Below are 20,224 nucleotides of genomic sequence, written 5' to 3'. Positions count from 1 at the left end.
AAAATAAACAAACAAATCGGTGCATTCGATTTGTACATTACATACCAATGTGAAACACACCTCTGCTCGCAGCTTCTTGTTATACACTTCTCTCTCTCACACATAAAAAATAATAAGCGTATTTTACATGTTCTATCATTGTAGAGTTTCTCCTTTCCAACCTTATAGGACCCAAGGTCGCAATTGTGAGAGTTAAAGGCCAAAGTGGTCTTTAAGATTTGTCGTGGTCGTACGTACTAACATAGTCTTTGATATTTTGATTGTACCCGATATATCCTTATGATTGGTAAAAGTGCATTATATTAGTAAAAGTGCATTATATTAGTCCTTATCGATATTTGATGGAGAAAAGAAAAAAGGCTGAGGGACTAATATAGTATAATTTTACCAATCTTAGAGACTTAATTAGTACCATTAAAATCTTTGGGACAACTTTAACTTCAAATGTTTAAATATTATACTTATTTTTTCTTTGGATGTGCTTGGCGAGGAAAATGTGGCGTGTGAAGAGAATTGAAAAATAGCATTTTAATGACAAATATTAAGTGATTAATATTTTTTATTTTTGTTTTATATTTGTATTAATATTAATTAATTTTTTATTTATATTAAAAATATTGGTTTTTTATTTACTATTTTTTATTTTTGTTTACAGAATATATATTTTTTAAAATCTTTTGAACGTAACAAAATCACTTGTGATACTGTTCCGTGAACGGAAATAAGAGTAGCCTAAGATTGTAGCTGTCACGCTAGATGGGCCATACCTTTTCACTTAGAGGCTCAGGCATATATGCAGCCTATTTGAGAGCAGAATTTGCTAAACATTGTTGTTACAATGAAGTAATCATAGAGTGATAGTTATGAAGTAGTGAAAGCTCTAAAACAAGGAAAGCTAATAGAATCTTGTTTTGGAACATTCATTGCTGTCATATTAGTAATATTAGGAGGATTTAGATTATTTTTCTTCAATCATGTCAAGAGAAATGGAAATTAAGTGGCTCATGAACTAGCTAAGATGGCTCTTACCAATCCAAATTTTGTGTGGATGGAAGAGGCACCAAACCATGTACAAAATCTAGCCATGTTGGATATTTTACCACCAATGGAATGAATCAAAACTCTTTTTTCTGTCAAAAAAAAAAAAAGAAAGATTGTAGCTGTCACCGCTAAGTGAAAATTCGAGTTTCTCTTTATACAAACTCAAAATACTCGAACAAAATTAAGTACACTACACTAAATCATATAATATTTAAGTCACCAAAAAAAATATATAAATATATAATACGTATATAGACTAAAAAGGCCGCGAGAGTTTAGCATCTATTCAGGGTCTGAACAATGTAGCAGAACCAGACTTTTAGCTAACAGATAAACAATCCTAGACCCATGTCTTATTGGCATAATCCTTAAAAGCATCCAAAGCAGTCACTGAACTCCTGGGAAACCCTTGCTGAAACTGTGCACCAAGATTCTCAGCCCTCTTCTTCATTTCCTTATCACCCGTCAACTTCTCTATTCCCTTGATCACATCATCCTTCTTCAGTGTTCTTTCCAAATCATCAGAGACCATATACCCCACCTTAAGGTGGGCCACAACCAACTTGGCGTTATGGTATTGGTCACCCCTAAAAGGCCACGCCAATAAGGGCACCCCAAGCGCCAATGCCTCCACGGTTGAGTTCCAACCACAATGCGATAGGAACCCTCCAGTTGAAGGGTGACTCAGTATCAAAAGCTGTGGTGCCCACCCACGTATTATCAAACCTCTATCTCCAACTCTCTCATCCAACCCCTCAGCTGAGTACCCTTCATCATCTTCTTCTGGACTAGACAAACCGCGCCTCAAGCCCAACATAGCACGTGGAGGGACCGATTTTCCAGAACCAGGTCGGAGCACCAATATAAATGGTTGACCCGATGACTCCAGTGCTTCACTAAGCTGAACGTACTCCTCCACCGTAGGACCCACCTCAGTCCCAAAAGAAACATAAAGTACCGATCCACGTGGCTTCGAATCTAACCACTGGAGAACACATTCCTCAGTAACGCTAGATTTCCGGTCCGACCGGAATTCCCGGTCTCGCAGAACTAAACCGGCCGAGTTCCAATACTGCTCCGGCAGAAGCGGTCCGACTCCCCAGACCGGTTTTCCGGTCTGGTTCGCCATGTAGTCCATAAATGGACGCTCCATTTCTTGGCACGTGTTGAACATCAACGCCGTAACTTCTCTTGTCTCCTCCATCCACATGGGTTCCTCACCGGGCTCAGGTGGACCCATCCTTCGAAACCCCCGTCCGCCGGGAGGAGGCGGGAAATTGTCTCCTAAGCCAGGCGGTGGCCGTGGCGCCCTCCGCTCCTCTCGAGGCCGTCGTTTGAGGTCTGTATCAGTTAGCGCAACCGAATCAGGCATCCCCGGGAGAATCCGGGTCTCTCCGGGTTTCAATTCGATAGGGTACGCCTTCCACTTGGCATGCTCCATGGCGGAGGCGATGGCTCCGGAGGTGAAGAACGCAACCGTTGGAATCCCGTGTTTCGCTAAGAGATCGCCGAACCACCTCGTCATCATGACGTCCACAACTGCAAATGCGGGTCGGGTCGGGTTCGAAGGCGAAAGGAGGAGCTTCTCGAGGCCACTACTTAGGTGGCCGTGAGCATGATGAGGTGGATGGATCCTTTGCTCCGGGTTTGAGGCCGGCTCCGGCGAAATCTCGGCGACTCGGATGAGTGGGTGTTGGCGGAGTGAAGAGGGAACAGAGGAGGCTACGTTGGAGGTGATGACTAAGGTGACTTGGAAGTTTCTAGAAGCCAAGTGTTTGCAGAGCTCCATGCATGGGAAGAGATGGCCTTGGCCGAAGAATGGCAGCACCCAGATTTCTTTCGTCATTGTTCTCTGAAAGGTAATCAACGTGTTTGTTTAAATGCTTAAGTGAGAATTGAAGACAAATTATGCAACTGTCTTGTGTGTTTTTTATATATTCATTGCTAGGAAACTTGACTTGGTGGTGAAGAAAAGAAAGAGTTGAGTGGTCACATAGGAAGTTTCTTTCTTTATTTGACTATTTGTTAGCTATTAGTATCACTCAATTTTGTCAATTTTATTTGGATCGAGGATTTTTTTTAAAGTGAAAAAAATAAATAAAATTTGAAAATAAGAGTCTAATTATCGTTAAATTAAAATAATAAATTTAATGATAATTAGTTTATTATTTTATCACTTTATAATAGTGTGTATGTGAATGATTTGATAGGTGTTAATGTTTTCGCTTTTTATGCGTGTTTTTGACTTTTTGTATCTTAAGTTTTCGTCACACTTTGGTTTTGGGGATGTCGGTTAGCACTTTGAACCGTTATACAAAGTGGATATTTGTACAAAATATTTCTAGAATCTTGTGTGTTTAAGGAACTATTTCGGTGCATGGGCCATGGCATAGTAAAGAAAAGTGAAGCCGGATTGATTGAGTGCACACAAGCATGCATAATTTGATGAGAGCCGTGAGAGGCCTTGCTTTCTTGTTGAACAAGGTTAATTAACTATCATCACTGATGACGTCACCATAAATTCGCTGACAAGGACATCAGGGGAAACAAGGAGGAATGAAAAGCCAAGTTTTAGTCATCATCATTTACCACCATAATATACAGTGTAATTTTGCCATCTAGACATAATATTTAGGGATACATTGATTTATAATTTACATTCTAACATATTAAAAATGTCAAATATGTAAGAGCAAGTATTTAGTCAAAATAGCCTTTATCTTAGTTTTGATATTGTATTTGTGTGACATAACAGTGGATTATTATGACAGGGTAATACAACTTTGCTGCCACTCTCTACACAAAGAACTACCCATAGCAGAAACTACATCAAGATGCAGCTGGTGATTTGATCAACTCAAATATATAGTGACTTCCCCAACAGGTAGGCGGCATAAACATTCTAGATTTTTTAAGTTCATATATAAGTAGTTACTGATTGCAAAAATAAACCACACAATCCTGCATAAACTTCATGTATCCAACAATAGCAAAGCTGCCATCAAATTTTACATTCTTAAAATCATAGTAACAATTTTTATCACAATAAAGGCATCACAAGGAAATAACATAGAAAGATCTAAGTCATGCTTTCCCCTTAATTCCCAACCCAAATCTACTTTTATGGACTGCTTTCAAAGAGCTTGTTGGAAATCAATGAATCATGCTGTAGCTGGAACTCTCCTTTGTGTTGGAGGCTTGGAGGAACAAGTAAGATTGCAAGAACTCATGAAACACTGCCAACTTATTCTGGAATTCTAAACAGATGAATGGATCCCTTAGGACTTAGGAGTCAAAGCTGAGTCTTCAGTGTTTAAAATTCTGAATATATGAGAGAGATATGACAATTCAGGTCCAGAATAATAAACTAAATTAAAGAATGCCACAATTCAATAACTTCTAAGTTCTATCTGTTTTTATAACACCCAAAATTTAGAACAGTCTTCAGATTCCATAGTTATTCTACCAAAGACAAAACCCACAAGATGCAATTCTCAAAGAATACATAGTAAAGGAAAATTGTAGAACAAAAAAATACCCATACATGACCAAAATTTACCTATGCTATCTAAGGTGTTACCAAGATGCGTATGTAACTTGTCAAAAGTTTTGAGCATCTCAAAAGTTCATAATCTGAAAGACAATACGCAACTCCATACTATAATGTATACAACTATATGTGCCTATGTGGTTACAAATTAAAAAATGAATTAATTTTGACATAGGTCAAACACTCAATTATACTTGACTTTTAATATTAGTGCAGCAATGAAATAACCATTAGATGTATAGAAACAGAATTTCAGGCCTAAAATAAACCCAAAAATAAATAAAAGCCACAATGCAATACTATTATAATGTATGGAAAAATATCTGACGACAAATTAAGAAATAAAGAAAAACCCAAAGGACAATACGTGAGCAAAGCAAGCATGTGTTAGTTTAGAATACTAGTTAAGTTTTCAATGGTGGTGCAGTGTGAATTGTGTAGAATAGTTTTGGAACTACGGTTATAGTTTTGCATGTATCCCTTTAATCCAAAAAGGAAAATTTATCTTTGCTTCTTCCTATATATGCAAATCTTCCCAGATAAACTAAAAACAAAATTAAGCGATAGAGTAGGTTTTAACTCTCAGCAAGTAGAGAATAGTTTTGGACTGTTAAGAAGGAATATATGTCCACGCTCTCAATTTGCATGCGACCAAGTGTATATAAAAAATTAGCCACTTAATCAGTCATCTATAGAATACATATTGAAATATAAAATATACGCTAAAAATAAATTAAAAATATATATATATTTATACAATGGCCGATTTTTTCATGTGAGGTGCATATTATGAGTGAAGTTACCTAAAGTGGGGGAAAGGGTCATTTTACACAAAAACATCAGGGATGTGGCGAATCCAATGCCAATCCTGGCCTGTTTCCCTCTGAAATGGATTCTGTAACTCTGGGCAATTTAAAATGGCGAATGTTTTCAAATTGTGAAGCCATCCACCAACACATAGTGGAAGAGACCTCAACTGTGGGCAATCCTCAATGTATAAGTACTGAAGCGACCTGACACTTGCCCAACAGTTAGGCATATGCTCTAGATTTTGAAGGTTCCTCAGAGTTATTGATTTCAACACTGGTGGCATGTGTTGTAAATCTTCTGACAAGGCCGTTACTTGTGAACACCCCTCAATTCTCATATGCTGGAGGGAAGTAAGACATTGAAAACTTGCGGATAAGCCCTTGAATTTATCACAGTCAACAATTTCTAATTTTCGGAGAGAGCATAAAACATTCAACACTTGACCTGTTAATGACTCCAGGCTATGGCAGCTGCTAATACTTAGTTCTTCAAGAGCAATACAGTTAGCCAGTCCACTTGGTAGTGCCTCCATTTTGCTGCACTTAACAATGTGAAGTTTTCTGAGACAAGCAAGGTCTCCAAACATCCCCACTGGAAAGGAACTCAACTCTCTGTCTCTTGAAAGGTAGAGTTGTTCAAGACAACTAAGATTGCCAAGTGAATCTAGTTGTATAGTGTTGCAACTCCCCATGGTAAGAGGAATCTGGATTAATACTTGTTGAGAGACCGAACCAACACTGCATTTACAGTGAGTTGCTAAACTTAATTGCCTAACAGATGGAAGGGAGGGGAAGGTCAATTTCGGACATGCCCGGACATGGAGTCTGGTAAGATGTGGGAACATACCTACCTCTTCCACTTTTGATAGCCCTTCCAAGTTTGGCATGCAACTCAACACTAAATACTCTAGAGACTGAAATCCTCTAGCTACTCCCCCATCATAAGATTCATCATCAACATATTTCAAATTATGCATGCAGCATATTACAAGTCTTTTTAGAGAAGGTAATCTCCCTAGTGGGGCGAGTTTTTGACTATTCCAGCAATCCACAAGTTTCATGAAACACAAATTCTTGAAGTCAGGATTGCCCATCCAATCTGGGAAACAATTACCTTGGTATCCTCCCACCTCTAACTTTATGAGCTTTGGATGAGGTTCAAGGGCTTTGAGTATCTGTTCAACATTTTGTTGCAACTTAGATTGCTCATTTCTTCCCCATTCCAAGAGCAACTCATTTAGCTGCTTAACCATTAAATTGGCTTTCTTGGCATCTGCTGCGTCTCTTACTCTTTCCAAGTTCTTGATGTGGAGTTCCCCTCTAAGGCATAATTGTTCTAATTCATCTAACCTTAGCCCTTTCTTCTTGCCTACTATGTAAATGTTCAAGGTTTTCAAAGAAGTCAACTGACCAATTTCATGAGGCATGCGAACCAATGAACTGCACCATCTTAAGTAGAGATGTCGAAGAGCTTTTAGGTATTTTAGATGGCGAGGCAACTGCTGGAGTTTATCACAATCATTAAGATTCAAAACCTGCAAATTGCATAGGCTACTTGTGGACTCCGGAAGCTTTTTAATAGAAGTTCTACTAAGATTCAAATATCTTAGATATTTGAAATGAGTAATTACTGATAAATGTAACATATTTAATCTATTTGCATTTGCCAAATCAAGTGCTCGCAAAGATTCAAGTGGTCTCAATACATTTGGTGAAAGGAGAGCACGATTTGCCGGTTGGAAGCGACATGTCCTTAAGGATCCAAATTGGCAAGCAGAATTGATTTGTTTCCAAGCATATGGCCAAATTGTGAGATGGCGAGTTCTTTTTGGGTGTTCAATGGGCATCTCATCATTTACAGTGCAACACACATCACCCATAACATATTGAGCGAGGTCATGAAGTAGATCATGTATTTTGAAGCACCTAACTTTGCCGAGATCATCTTTTTCAATGTCTTGAAAAAATGATGCCCAGCATAGTTCACTAATTATCTCCTCGGCTACATCTTCAACTGTCATTGTTCCTTCAGATGAGACGAAGCCATTTGCCATCCAGAGATGAACAAGTTTATCCTTTTCAATCACAGCATCTTTAGGGAAAATAGCACAAAAAGAAAAACACTGCCTTGATTTTAATGGCAAGTTCAAGTAGCTTAATCTCAGAGCAGGTAAGATAGAGTTTTCATCTTGTGGCAAATTCCAAATCTCATTGTCCTTGACATATAGCCATTCTCTCTCTTCTCTTTTAAACCTCAGAAGGCCTCCAAGAGATTTTGCTGCAAGAGGTAGCCCTTTACACTTTTTCACAATCTCTTTCCCTATGGCAACAAGATCCACGTTTTCCCCTTCATCTAATCCGAAAGCCCGTTGTTTGAACAATGACCAACAATCTTCATCCGACAGAAAAGACAAGTCATGAGGAGGAAGCGTACCCATAATAGATGCAACCTTTGTGAGACGAGTAGTAACAAGAATTGAAGACCCCACCTTTGAACCACATGCAACAAGTGAATTCTTCAATCTGTCCCACTTCTCTTGATCTTCACTCCAGATGTCGTCCAGAACAAGTAAATATCGTTTGCCTTGAAGTGCTTGTTGAAGTTTTTTCTGAAGTGGATCTATATCCAAATTGCCGCTAACACTCACTGAAGCCGAATCCAAAATAGCCTTGATCATTCTCTTGAGACTGAAGTCCTCAGAGACACAAACCCAAATCTTCAAGTCAAAATGCATGGTTACCCTGTCATCATTGAAGACCAGCTGAGCAAGTGTTGTTTTTCCGAGACCACCAAGACCAACTATAGTATGCACCGCCGCACGCTCAGTGTCACAAGTCTGAATCAAAGCTTGCACAATACGTTCCTTATCTTCCTCTCTTCCATAGATTTCAGGTTGAGTGATAACAGAGGAGGTTTGGCGCCACTCCATCAACTCAGCTTTCTTGTCAGTGGTTGCAATTCTCTCACACAGATGAAACAGCTTCCTCTCTTCAGCAATGTTTTGTAATGTCTCCCTCATCCTTTTCATCTTATTAGCCATTCTTCTACGAAACATGGCATTTTTCAGACCAAAAGAAGAATGGCAAGAAGCATGTATCTTGTTAAACCAGCCACCCTTTTGTTGCTGATTCTGATTTTGAAGATCATGTGTGGAGAACTCGTCAAGGATGTCATCCAACAGCAGAGCAGCATCTTCCACCTTGCGCAGCCAGTCTTTGATTACCAAATCAGTAAACTGCTTCATCTCAGCATCAGCAAGAACAGCGTGGATGGCAGTGAAAGTGCTAGAAAGTTTCTTCAGTTCTTCATCCACGCCAATGATTGATTCAAGTTCCTTTTGAAAGAGAGAGCTCAATTTCTCCAGCAAAACAGTGACAACAGCCTCAGCCATGATTGCAAAATTTGAAGGTGCAATGCTAGAATACTCAGAGATTGGAGTTTTCTGTGTTGTTTGCAAAGTAAACAGTGAAGCTCTTGATCATAATCACATATACCTTATCTTTTTTCCTAGAGTTTCTAAGTCAATGAAGTCTTTCTCACAATCAACGGGGGAATTTAGAATCTAAGACTTTGTGTCCAAGGACGACCCACCCTTTATTCTACGCGTTTGGAATAAAACCATCTTCATTGTTTTGATTTCACACAGTTATACCAAAATATGTTATGTAATTTGAAATTAGTAATAGAATACTCTAGTTTACGCTTTTTTTTTTTTTTACATCTTTTATTAATTACATTATCAATTCAAAGCCATTTTGGCTTGGTAAAAGGTAATCTTTTCAAAGTCTTTGGTATTTTTTCAAACTAACTTGTTATATAAAGTTATTACTTGTTACTTGTTTAACCAATCAGTTCAGGTGGTTGTTACTTGTTACATAAAGTTATTTGTGCACTAAACAACACAAACAGACAAATAAATAAAGTTTTATCTCAGATTACTTTTCAAACTAACTTGCTAGCTATTAAGACCACTTATTATTTGCTAAGGAAAAAACGCCATTTCTTTGAGCCACAACTATTACAATGATTTCAGCAACCCCTTGTTGCTGATCAGTCCTTAATAAAGACACTTGATGCATTCTGCTAATACAAAATGTGTCTTCTGAAGCTTCATAAATTTGCTTTTCATTAGTCTTACTCCCTTGAAAAACAAAGAAACATAAAAAACAAAAATTTTATTTGCCAATGTTGCTTCTTGTCTATACAAATAGCATAGTGAAAATTTGTAAAAGTGTTCCTAAGTTATATGGCACAAGGACACCACCATAATTGCTTACCATTACAGCTTGTAAAAATTTCAGGAAGTTGGAAGAATTTCAAGGGCAACTTCCTTTAGTGATGGCATAGTATCTTGCTGATGCACACAAATAGATTTATTACCCACATACCTCAGGACCTTCCAGGGTCCAGGATAGCACCTATGGCAATTGAAATAAACACACAAAACATAAGTGCCACATGCAATTATTAAGCTAACCAAGTCTTCCATCAACATAAATTCTATTTAATCTTCAAGCAAAACATTGAAAATTTTCCAGATTACCATAATATTAGCCATGAAATATTTCACTCCTAAGCATGACCTTCAATTCCAACATAAAGTTAATTATGAAGCAAACCTGAAAAGTGTTCCTCCGTTGCGGCCCTTGAAATTATGAATGTAATACACGGTTTCCATCATCGGCAGCAAGGTCTTGGTGAGTGCAGCAAGCTTTGGGTAGAAGAATGGTGGATAATCTTGATTCGTTCAAGGATAACTATATTATGGCTAATGACAGAAGGACTATGAGAAATTTTAGCGTTAAAAAACTTGTTGATAAAATCTTTGATTTTCTACATTGTGGTACCTTCTTTTCTGATTGCCATCAAACAATGATTTTGCAAAAGATAGAAATAAAAGCTGGATAGGAGCAGGTACATCAAGCTCAAATATAAAATCACTGCTCAATTTTTGCAAAAGATACACCCAGATCTTATCCGATCGATTTCTCCGTTGAAAATAATGAGTTTCCGTTCAGTGTTCAAGACTGCATCTCTGTACAATTCTTCCACAACAAGCATTTCTGAAATACAATGGAACAGTAGTCAAGAAACTTCTATTGCTTATATAACAATACAAAAGAAGTTAGGATCTACCATTGACATTAAAGTAAGGGTAGGCTACCAAGAAGAGTTCATCTCCTTCCTTCACTCTGTCAGACATTTTTACTTTTTCAACAAAACCGAAATCTTCGAAAAATGAAGGCTTTGTCAGATAGTCTAACTTAAAAGAAGCTCCACCAAAGACTGATTTTCTAGCAAAGTCCACTTCACTAGCCTCTGGAAAAAACTGATATTTACAGGGTTATGCATAGCTGCAAGGGATGAAATTGAATCTTGACGACGAAAACACTGGCATAACAACCTCTACTGAACAAGATAAACATTTGAATGAGATAGCATTCGAGACAATAACAAGTTAATTACGAGGAAAAAAGGAAACAATATATAAATGAGAAAGTGAAAGCATTTTGTAAAAGGTCGTAGAACAAGACACTTGAAGCTAACTGCAAAAAGTTGTATGTGTTGAAATAAAACATAAGAATGATGCTCTAAATCAAGAAGATTACTATTCTTGTTCGAGTTGCTTTCTCTGCACTGACGAAGCGATCGCAAAATTCACGAATCAATTGCATGCTCTCGGTCATCTCAATTCCACCTTCACCATCACCTGATGTCATAATGGAGGGAAAGAAACCAAATTAAAACACAGTCCAAACCAAGAATCCACAAATGATGGAGGAAAAAATTAGGAAACTGGAACATGAAGAACCTGATACTGAAGCAAGTCCTGCTGTCGGAAATTCAATCTCCTGTATAAGATTGCTGTTCATTACAGTCTCTAATAATAGCTCCTCACTTTGGTGTGTGTAACTTTCATTCTTGACTAACGATTCCTAATAGAAAAATCACTATCACATATGACTCACCATTAGCTGTTTGTTATCCTTCATGGCCAATTCCACTGCAACTCTAGCCTGTTGGTTGAGCCATTAACAAAGACACATAATTTTTAGTATTACACTAACATTTTTCCCCCTTTTCTGGGGGTTAAGTAAATTTTATATACACTCTGAACTGCATAAAATTGGCACATAAAAGCAGACCACCACTACATTAATCCATTAACATTAAATATTAGAATTTAGTTTTGATACTGTCATGTAACGACATGTTATTAAAAAAACTATCCTTCACATTCACCGTGTAAATGTAAATGGTTATCTAAACGTAAATGGTTCTGTAAATGGTTATTTAAAAGAACGGATATTCAGCAGGGAAAGGAAGGGTGAATTGATGACACTATGTTACAATTAACCAAAAGAAAAGGAAATTGATGCAGAAGGGTGAATGATGACACTTACTTGTTCCAGAAGCTCAGGGTAATCAGAAGGGAAAGGCACATCAGTGCCAATAGAGGAAGAGCCATCTCCTGAAACAGAACAAGTAGCTAATCTTCGATTTCTGGGTGCCATTGAAGAAGTAAATCCTCCAATTCTGATAAACCCACCATTTTTTGGGGAAAAAGATTCCAACTTCACAACCTAGAGTCTCAGACAAGCAATCAAGTAAGATGATGATTTAATCAAATTGAGTAGCTACTATTATATAATGTGTGATTAACTTGAAAACAGTTTCTTACAGTTGGAATTGGAAGGGAAGTTGTTGAAATTAGAGAATAAGAGAGAATAATAGAAGTGGATAAAACCATTTTGAAGGTGCACCTCTCAACTCATGCAAGAGAAAACCGCCAATAATATAGTTAGAAAGAAAAACCCGGAAAAAAAAAAGTTAATCTGTTGAATACTTGAATAATAATATTATTATATTAACAATCGCTGATAAGAGTTAAGCTGTAATTATTACAAAAATCTTTGCATTAGTGGTTAAATTGAGACAAAAAAATTAAATTGTGCTGATTTTTTTATTTGTTTAAATATTTATAAAAATATAATGACATGCTCTTATTTTTAACAAATTCATATAAAAATACTTAAAAAAAAATATGCCTGAGATGATATTTAAAAAAAAAATATGTGAATTAAATGGACTAATTTATTTAATCCGTTAATATTTTTTATTTTTTAAATATTTTTAACAACTTTTTAATAATATAACCAAATATCTCAAATTTTATTTTAAATATCTCCTGTTTTAACTCAGAAACTATTAAAAAGACAACAAAAATTGAATATTTTAGTCCAATTTTTTTTTAGTTTTCAATTAGAAATAATTTATTTTGACAAAAAAAAAATTAGCAAGTAGACATGTTGACCCGTTTAGCCTTACTAATTTTCTATTTTAGATATTTGTAAATACTTAATATATAACTGACTCAGATCATTTAACCTACAAATTAAACTTAACTGAGCAGAGCTAAATAGAGCAAATTAATCCATTTGACACTATTTAAAAGACTTTTATTTTAGTTTCTGTTGTTAATTTAATCTATTAGTTTTATGCTACCTGCAAGCAAAAATGTTATGCGGCAAGATATTTTAGCATTATTTAAAAATTTTGCTAGATTTAAAACAAAAAAAAAATGATAAATACTAAAATAAAAATTAGAGATACTAATAATACAGACTAAAATGGAGATTATTTAAATTATTATATTTAAAGCCAAAAAATTGATAAATACTAAAATAAAAAATATATATATTATAGAACTAGACACTTATGTAAGCCAATAGGGTAAAACACATTATTAAACTAAATACCAACTAATATTACATGAAAATTCCAAAATCAGAAACGTTATATGTACTAGCGGCTCAACAGGCTCAGCCGCTTTTCTATTGTTTTTAAGAAATTAATTTTATTTTTCTGTTAATATATTATTTACTTTTCAAATTTATTAGATAAATATTTTTTATTTTAATATTGATGTGATCTTATTTATATCATATTTTGTTGAAATTAAAATTACTATAAAACACTTTAAAATGTTAAATTATAAAACCATACAATAAAGAAGTAATATAAAATCGTCATAGTTTAAAGTTCTAGGTAATATATGAGGTAAAATATTCGATAGAGTAAATTTTTATTCTCAACTATTTTAAAATATACAAAAAGTATTTTCAGAATGATAATGCTTCTATTGTATTTCTTTAAAAGTTTTGAATGTCGTCTATTAATTTATAATATTTTTAATTTAATTTTTAAATTTATTATGACAAAATAACGATATGATGAAGATTTTGTCTGCTAAAATTGTGAAAATATTTTTAAAAATTAGTTTATTCACGGTACTTTATTATTTTTTTTTTGAGTGTTTATGTTTTATTCCATACAATATTAAATTTTAATTTGATAATCTTTTTATCATCATGGACTTATTATTTAGTTATTGTAATTTAATTAAGATTTATTTTTCATCACTAAATGATGTTATGTGTATTACGGTTATTGCCATTAAATAATATTTGTAGTAGCATTTTTTTAGTTTGTACTTAAATTAGTTATTCAATAAAAATTTGTCCGGTAACTCATAAAAATATATACAATGTTATCTATATTTTTAATTTGAGGATTTTTAGTTTAGTTACCTATTGACTTATAATATTTAATATAGTATTTTGATATTTTTTAAAAAATTAGAACACATTTTGCCATGACCAAATTTTACTATCTATTAAATTTTTAATTGGGTAAAGATTCTATAATAAAAATGATCCATATAATTTATACAATACATTAATAAATACATGAGATAAAATAAGACATATTTTTGTACTATTTTTCAATAGTTGTTATTTTGTGTTTAAGGTAGATCTTTTCTAATTTTACTATTTAATTTTAAAATATATATGTTGTTACCAAAATTTTATTACAAAGTTATTGTTATTATTAGTCTTATGAATGTATTGCCTATTTAAAATTTATAGTATTTGTTAATTATTTGTTTTATTTTTTATTATAGAATTCATAATTTTGTTTAACATTAGGCATTTTATATAGTAGTGCACAATATCAAACCTCTTAGTTTATTCAATACAAAAAATATTTTAAATGAATATTATGCGATGAAGATAAAATATTAAAAATATAAGTAGAGTAAGTGAGTACTAACTTCATATTTGCATGGCTTTTAGTATTGTTTGTAACTGGTTCATTATAAGAGATTGATTGAGGCATTGAATTAGTAGCAGTGGTGTATATCTCGATCTACACTAATACAAAAAAAAATACAAACTTAATATGTTGTAGATTATCTTAAAAGAATTAAAAATTAGTTCTCAGAAATCAAATCAAATCGAGTAAATTAAGTTAATTAATTTTGTTAATCTTCTATACTAAGATTTAATGTATAGGCAAAATGACTTAAAACAACGTTATTAGATGTTTTAAATATATAGGGTACTAACCAGTTAGGACATGATCACATCTTTTACTTGAACAACTTCATTATGATGTGATTCCAGACTTATATTTTTAAAGAGCAATACAGATAATAAGCATAATTTGAATTCATAAGATTAAAATTAGTTATCATGATTAAAGTTAACTTTTATGTCGCATATAAAGGTGATTTTAATTATTTTAAATTTGTTTAATTTTATTAAAATTAGAATATTTTAAAAATAATATTCTTCTATTATATTTTTTTCATTAATTTTTTTCAAAGTTTGAATATCGTCCATTAATTTGTGACATTTTTAAATTTATTTTTTTAATTTATTATGATAAATTAACAATATGATGAGTATTTTGTCCGTTAAGATTGCAGAAATATTTTTTAAAAAATAGTTTATTTGTTATACTCTAATTTATCTTTATTTTTTGTGTTTATATTTTAACATTTCACATTAAAAATTTATTACATATTTAATATTATTAAATTAATATATTTTTTACAATAAATAATGTTACGTATCTCATGATTATTATTATTATTATTGGCTGATATAGTAGTATTTTTTTATAATTGATATTTAAGATAGTTATTCAATAAAAATTGATTCAGTAACTCATATAAATATGTAAAGCGTTATCTATGTTTTTAATTTTAGAATTTAAAAATTATTTATTCAATCACTGTTTGTAATATTTAATATAGTATTTAGATTTTTTATAAAATTATGATCCATTTTACCGTGATCAAATTTTGGCATTTGTTAAATTTTTAAATGGAAAATAATTTTATAATAAGAAGGATTAATTTTTATTTATGTCATGTATTTAAATTCATGAGATGAAATATTAATATTCTTGTATTCTTCTTCTATCATTATGTTTGTATTTAAGTCAGATTTCTCCTGATTTTATTTTAAAATTATAAAAAATATATATTATTACCAAAATTTTAAAATATGAAAATATATAAATTCAAATAAAAACTAAAAAAAATTAAATTAAAGTATATTGAAAATCATTATGTTACATTAATTTAACACAATATATAAATATTATTTTAATAATAAAATTATTATGTTCGACAACTTTTTATAATTGTCTTATAACGTAGTATTTTTGTGTTTAAAATGACTTCATTTATTTTTTTTAATATGAGAATGCAAATGCATATTTTTTTATTTTTAATATTTTATCCTAAGCATCTACATTAATTTGAAACATAAATATATTTTTTTTTGTAATAAATTTATAATAAAAGTTTTAGTTAAAGAGTACTCAATACTTCTTTTAATAATTTAGAACAATAAATTTATTTTCATTTTATAGTTATTACTTTGTAAAATATATTTAATCACTCAAATTTAAAAATACACATGACAAAAAATAAGCGATATGTTAATATTTTTTTTTTATTCTATTTGTTATTATTAGTTTTATGAATACATTGTTTATTTTAATTTTTTAATTATTTATATACTATATGATAAAGATGAAATATTAAAAAAATTATTATTTTGTCTACTAAATTTATTTTATGAAATAAATTATGTAAGGATATACGAAGTCTAAAAAAAATTGGAAGTGAATCGGTATTTAACTCTCTTGAGTAAAGTACGATTGAAGGCGCAGAAGTTTTTGTTATTGAAAGTGAATCGGTATTTAAATTGAGTACGTATTAATAGTTTTTTTTATTGAAAGTGAATCAACTTTAAATTCTGTCGTGGGTTGAAATTGAATCAGTTTTAAATTTGTCGTGGGTTAAAGCCAGTTTTTGAAAAAATAAAATAAAATAAAAAGAATTGAGTACGTATGTAATAGCAGTTTTTTTTTATTAAAATATGTTTTTAAGTCCTATCATAGGATAAAGCCAATTTTTAATTAAAAGAAAATAGGAGTAAAATAAGAAGAAAAAATTGGATACCACACTTACATATCCCCATTATATATTGATATTGATATAGATAATATTTTTTAGTAATTATTCATTAATAAATGTTGCATTAACGATTCTGTTTATTGTATTTCAATGTGTTTATTTCAATTAGACTCAATAAATTACCAAAATTCAAACTTATTATCTTGAACTTCTTCCTTGATCATATGGTTAGAATCGTTTAACAGAAGAACTTCAGACCATAAAATTTTTAAAGTAAAAAAAAAAATACAATAAAACATATTAGAAAACCTAAAAAAATAAAATAATTTTTAAAATAGAACATATATATATATATAAGAAAAATAATAAATTAAAACTTATTTGGCTTATGACATAGAAAAATAAAGAGAACGAAATAAACATAAAAGTTGAAATAACGAAAAATATATAACACAGTTCTTATCTTAACACATTTAAATGTTATATGTCAATCTAATAATTAATAAAAAATAATATTATCCAATGTAAAATAGATTAAAAATAAGAAAGAGATTAACAAAATCAATTAACAAAGTTCTTATCTTAAGTTGTCAGATTATTTAAAAAATTAATTAACAAAGTTCGTATCTTACTATATTTATTATATTTATTGTGTTATATGTCAATCTAATAATTAATAAAAAATAATATTTTTTAATATAGAGCATATTAAAAATAAAGAAAAAAATTAACAAAATATACGTAGAGATTTTTCATTTTACCATTGGTAAGTATAAATTTTTTTACATCTTTTATATGCCAATCGTATGACAGATGAATAATATTAAATTAATTAATCTTTTTGCAATAATTTAAAAAATTAGTAAATGTCAATTTTAGTACTTTTTATAAATAAATGTCAAATTCAATATTCTACATAATTAATAGTTTAGATAGTTTAGGAAATTATAAACATAGACTTTAATAATACGTATCAATTAATAAACATAGACTTTGATAATACGTATCAAACAATACAAAAAAAATATTGATAAATTTTAATAAATATAGAATATATTTATAGATAAATTTTAGTACTATAGAATATATTTTAGTAGTAGTGCTCGATCTATAATTATAAAAAAAATATAAATTTTAGATGTAAAAATGGAATAAGATAAAGAGTACTTGTCCTTTAAATTTTTTTTAAAAAATTAAAAATTAGTACTCAAAAATAAAATAAACCGTAAATATAAAATACCAATCACTTGTATTATCATAACGTCTATTATTATTTTTCAAAAGGTACCTGTATTTCGCATTGGAATTGGCATAAAAATTGTATCAACTTCCTTGTCAAATCCTCTCACGATGATTTGCAAGTGTCCCTTTCTTAGTAAATGCATGTCAGAATCAAAAGATAGCAAGATGCAGAAAAAATGATCGAATTTGGCATTAGAATTGGCATAGAAATTGTATCAACTTTCTTGTCAAATCCTCTCACAATGATTTGCAGGTGTCCCTTTCTTAGTAAATGCATGTCAGAATCAAAAGATAGCAAGATGCAGAAAAAATGATCGACAACAGTGAAGAATATTTGTAAGTGGAGCAGTTATTTAATTTCCTCACGATTGCAGCAGTTATTTAATGGGTTAATGATTTTTTTTTAATTATAAACAAAAATGTATTATTACTATTTTGTCCATAAATTTGATTTATAAAATGAATTATTTGAGGGCAAATGGTGTCTATAAAAATTGGACACCAAACTTTAGTATTGGCTTTATATATTGGTATAGATGTCTTCGTGTCGTGCATATATCTATATAAATCGAATCAATATGATTTAAATTAGTAGGGAACAATGTAAATTGAAATTAATCTGTTTCATTAATCGAAATAATTAAAATACTATATTTATATTTTATTATTTTAATTATTTTTTAAATTACATATAGTATAAATATAGTTGGTCATTATATAATCTATAACTATTTGTTATTTTTAACTCTGAATAAATATGTAACAGATAAATGAAACAAGTAATTTCGATTTATATTGTTCCCTACTAATTCGAATCATATTGATTCGATTTAGTACTATAATGTATAATTCGAATTTAACCAATTCGATTTATATAAGTATATACATGAAGACATGCATGTAACTTTTTTATTTTGAGTAAACTACCATTTCTATTCACAAAAGTTGAAAACGCTAACATATATATCTATAGAAGACAAAAATTATCATTTGTATCCATACAAAATAGATTTTTACAGGCAAAATTATCCAAACCCTACAAAATTAAATAAAATTCTCAAACTACCATCATCTTTCCACCACTATTACCATCATCTCTCCCTTCTCTCTCTCCCTCTCCACCACTACTACCATCATCCCAAACTCTATCACCACTCTTCTCCCCAACTACCACCATCACTGCCTCCATTATCATCACTACCACCACCATCATCACCCTTCCTCTTCCCTCCACCTCTTCGACTCCGATCTCAACCACAGGTTCCGCTTCCCCCTCACCTTCCTCCCCTTCCGAAACTCCAACCCTGTCACCTCCTCCTCTATTGTTTCATCCTTCAAATTCAGCAACAGAATTCCTTCGAAATCTTCTTTCAAACACACCCTTACTTTCAAAATAACACAAAAAATTTCAAAAAAAAATTTCCACAAAAAAAGAGGCTTTTTCCGACCAGTCTAAATCAATAATGTTCCAACTAATATGATGCTACGTTCATCTAATGCTAATTTGATTTAAATAAATCTATGAAGATGATAACACAATAATGAAAAGAGGGATCTTTATTTATTTCAGGTGGCGAAAATCGAAGAGGGTGCGTGAGAGTTTGATGCGGCCGAACTTGGAGGCGGGCATGGTGAAGTAGATGCTGAAAAGGCCAGTGGCGAAGAGGAAGAATACGGCAATGGCGGTGGTGAATTTGTAGCTGTTGGGATGGAACTTCTTTGATTTGGACTTCTTGGCGGCGGGAGAGTCGTCCTCACCATTGTTCTCGAGGTCCCTGAAGAGCAACCTACCGGTATCGACCGTCATGACGCTCCATGGCATCCTTAGATCCCAACGAATCACTCACACTGCTCGCAGCATCCTTAGATCTAGGATTTTTTTTGGTATAGATAGCTTGCGTTAGATGATTATGCTGGTGATGGTGGTGTTGGTACTATTGAGTTGCGTCCGATACCAATAAAATAGTGTGTGGCGAAGGGGTTAGGGTGATGGTTGAGGAGGAAGGCAAGGCAGTGGTACTGAGTACATTAAGAAAGAGGAGAAGGGGGATGATGACAGTAGTGGTGGAGAGAAGGGTATTTGAGAATTTTATTTAATTTTTTATAGTTTGAATAATTTTGTCTGCAAAAATTTATTTTTTATAGATACAAATGGTAATTTCTGTCTTCTATAAATAGATATATCAACATTTTTAACTTTTGTGGATAAAAATAATAATTTACTCTTTTAATTTTAGGACTTTAATGTAATATTAATTGGTGTTTGATTTAACGATGTATTTTATTCTAATAAGATATGATCTTTT

At 31.8% G+C, this 20,224-nt stretch overlaps 3 protein-coding genes and 1 long non-coding RNA gene across 4 annotated transcripts; 1 reads left to right on the top strand and 3 right to left on the bottom strand.

The window, feature by feature from the left end:
• Nucleotides 1-1,170: 1,170 nt before the first annotated feature.
• LOC107642389 (putative UDP-glucosyl transferase 73B6) lies at nt 1,171-2,981 on the bottom strand. The gene has a single exon (XM_016345723.3). It carries the CDS (start codon nt 2,885-2,887, stop codon nt 1,382-1,384), a length of 1,506 nt encoding a protein of 501 aa, XP_016201209.1. The 5' UTR covers nt 2,888-2,981; the 3' UTR covers nt 1,171-1,381.
• A 373-nt stretch (nt 2,982-3,354) lies between these two features.
• Nucleotides 3,355-20,208, top strand: LOC148563199 (uncharacterized). Its single transcript, XR_015883392.1, has 4 exons — nt 3,355-3,646; nt 3,813-3,925; nt 18,172-18,254; nt 19,489-20,208. It is a non-coding gene; the product is annotated as an uncharacterized LOC148563199 (long non-coding RNA).
• Nucleotides 4,236-8,792, bottom strand: LOC107639933 (putative disease resistance protein RGA3). The gene is made up of 2 exons (XM_016343495.2): nt 5,395-8,792; nt 4,236-4,362 (listed from the first exon to the last, which is right to left on the bottom strand). Exon 1 carries the CDS (start codon nt 8,790-8,792, stop codon nt 5,418-5,420), a length of 3,375 nt encoding a protein of 1,124 aa, XP_016198981.2. The 3' UTR covers nt 4,236-4,362; nt 5,395-5,417.
• LOC107642388 (LOW PSII ACCUMULATION protein (DUF1995)) lies at nt 9,380-12,224 on the bottom strand. Its single transcript, XM_088487539.1, has 9 exons — nt 12,084-12,224; nt 11,806-11,985; nt 11,371-11,418; nt 11,214-11,253; nt 11,011-11,111; nt 10,538-10,730; nt 10,366-10,464; nt 10,021-10,138; nt 9,380-9,819 (listed from the first exon to the last, which is right to left on the bottom strand). Exons 1-9 carry the CDS (start codon nt 12,150-12,152, stop codon nt 9,699-9,701), a joined length of 969 nt encoding a protein of 322 aa, XP_088343665.1. The 5' UTR covers nt 12,153-12,224; the 3' UTR covers nt 9,380-9,698.
• Nucleotides 20,209-20,224: the final 16 nt, after the last annotated feature.

This window comes from Arachis ipaensis, chromosome B5 (assembly GCF_059453495.1).
Source record: "Arachis ipaensis isolate K30076 ecotype BB chromosome B5, ASM5945349v1, whole genome shotgun sequence".
NCBI classification, from domain to species: domain Eukaryota; kingdom Viridiplantae; phylum Streptophyta; class Magnoliopsida; order Fabales; family Fabaceae; genus Arachis; species Arachis ipaensis.
This window is presented reverse-complemented; position numbering and strand designations above follow the sequence as displayed.

Bases quoted from the DNA above. Each gene is read 5' to 3' on its own strand.
- LOC107642388 (XM_088487539.1), bottom strand. From the start codon at position 12,152: ATGGTTTTATCCACTTCTATTATTCTCTCTTATTCTCTAATTTCAACA. The intron at 11,986-12,083 runs GTAAGAAACTGT...CTGAGACTCTAG, and splicing joins CTTCCCTTCCAATTCCAACT to GTTGTGAAGTTGGAATCTTT. The intron at 10,731-11,010 runs GTAATCTTCTTG...TGTAAATATCAG, and splicing joins AAGCAACTCGAACAAGAATA to TTTTTTCCAGAGGCTAGTGA.
- LOC107639933 (XM_016343495.2), bottom strand. From the start codon at position 8,792: ATGGCTGAGGCTGTTGTCACTGTTTTGCTGGAGAAATTGAGCTCTCTC.
- LOC107642389 (XM_016345723.3), bottom strand. From the start codon at position 2,887: ATGACGAAAGAAATCTGGGTGCTGCCATTCTTCGGCCAAGGCCATCTC.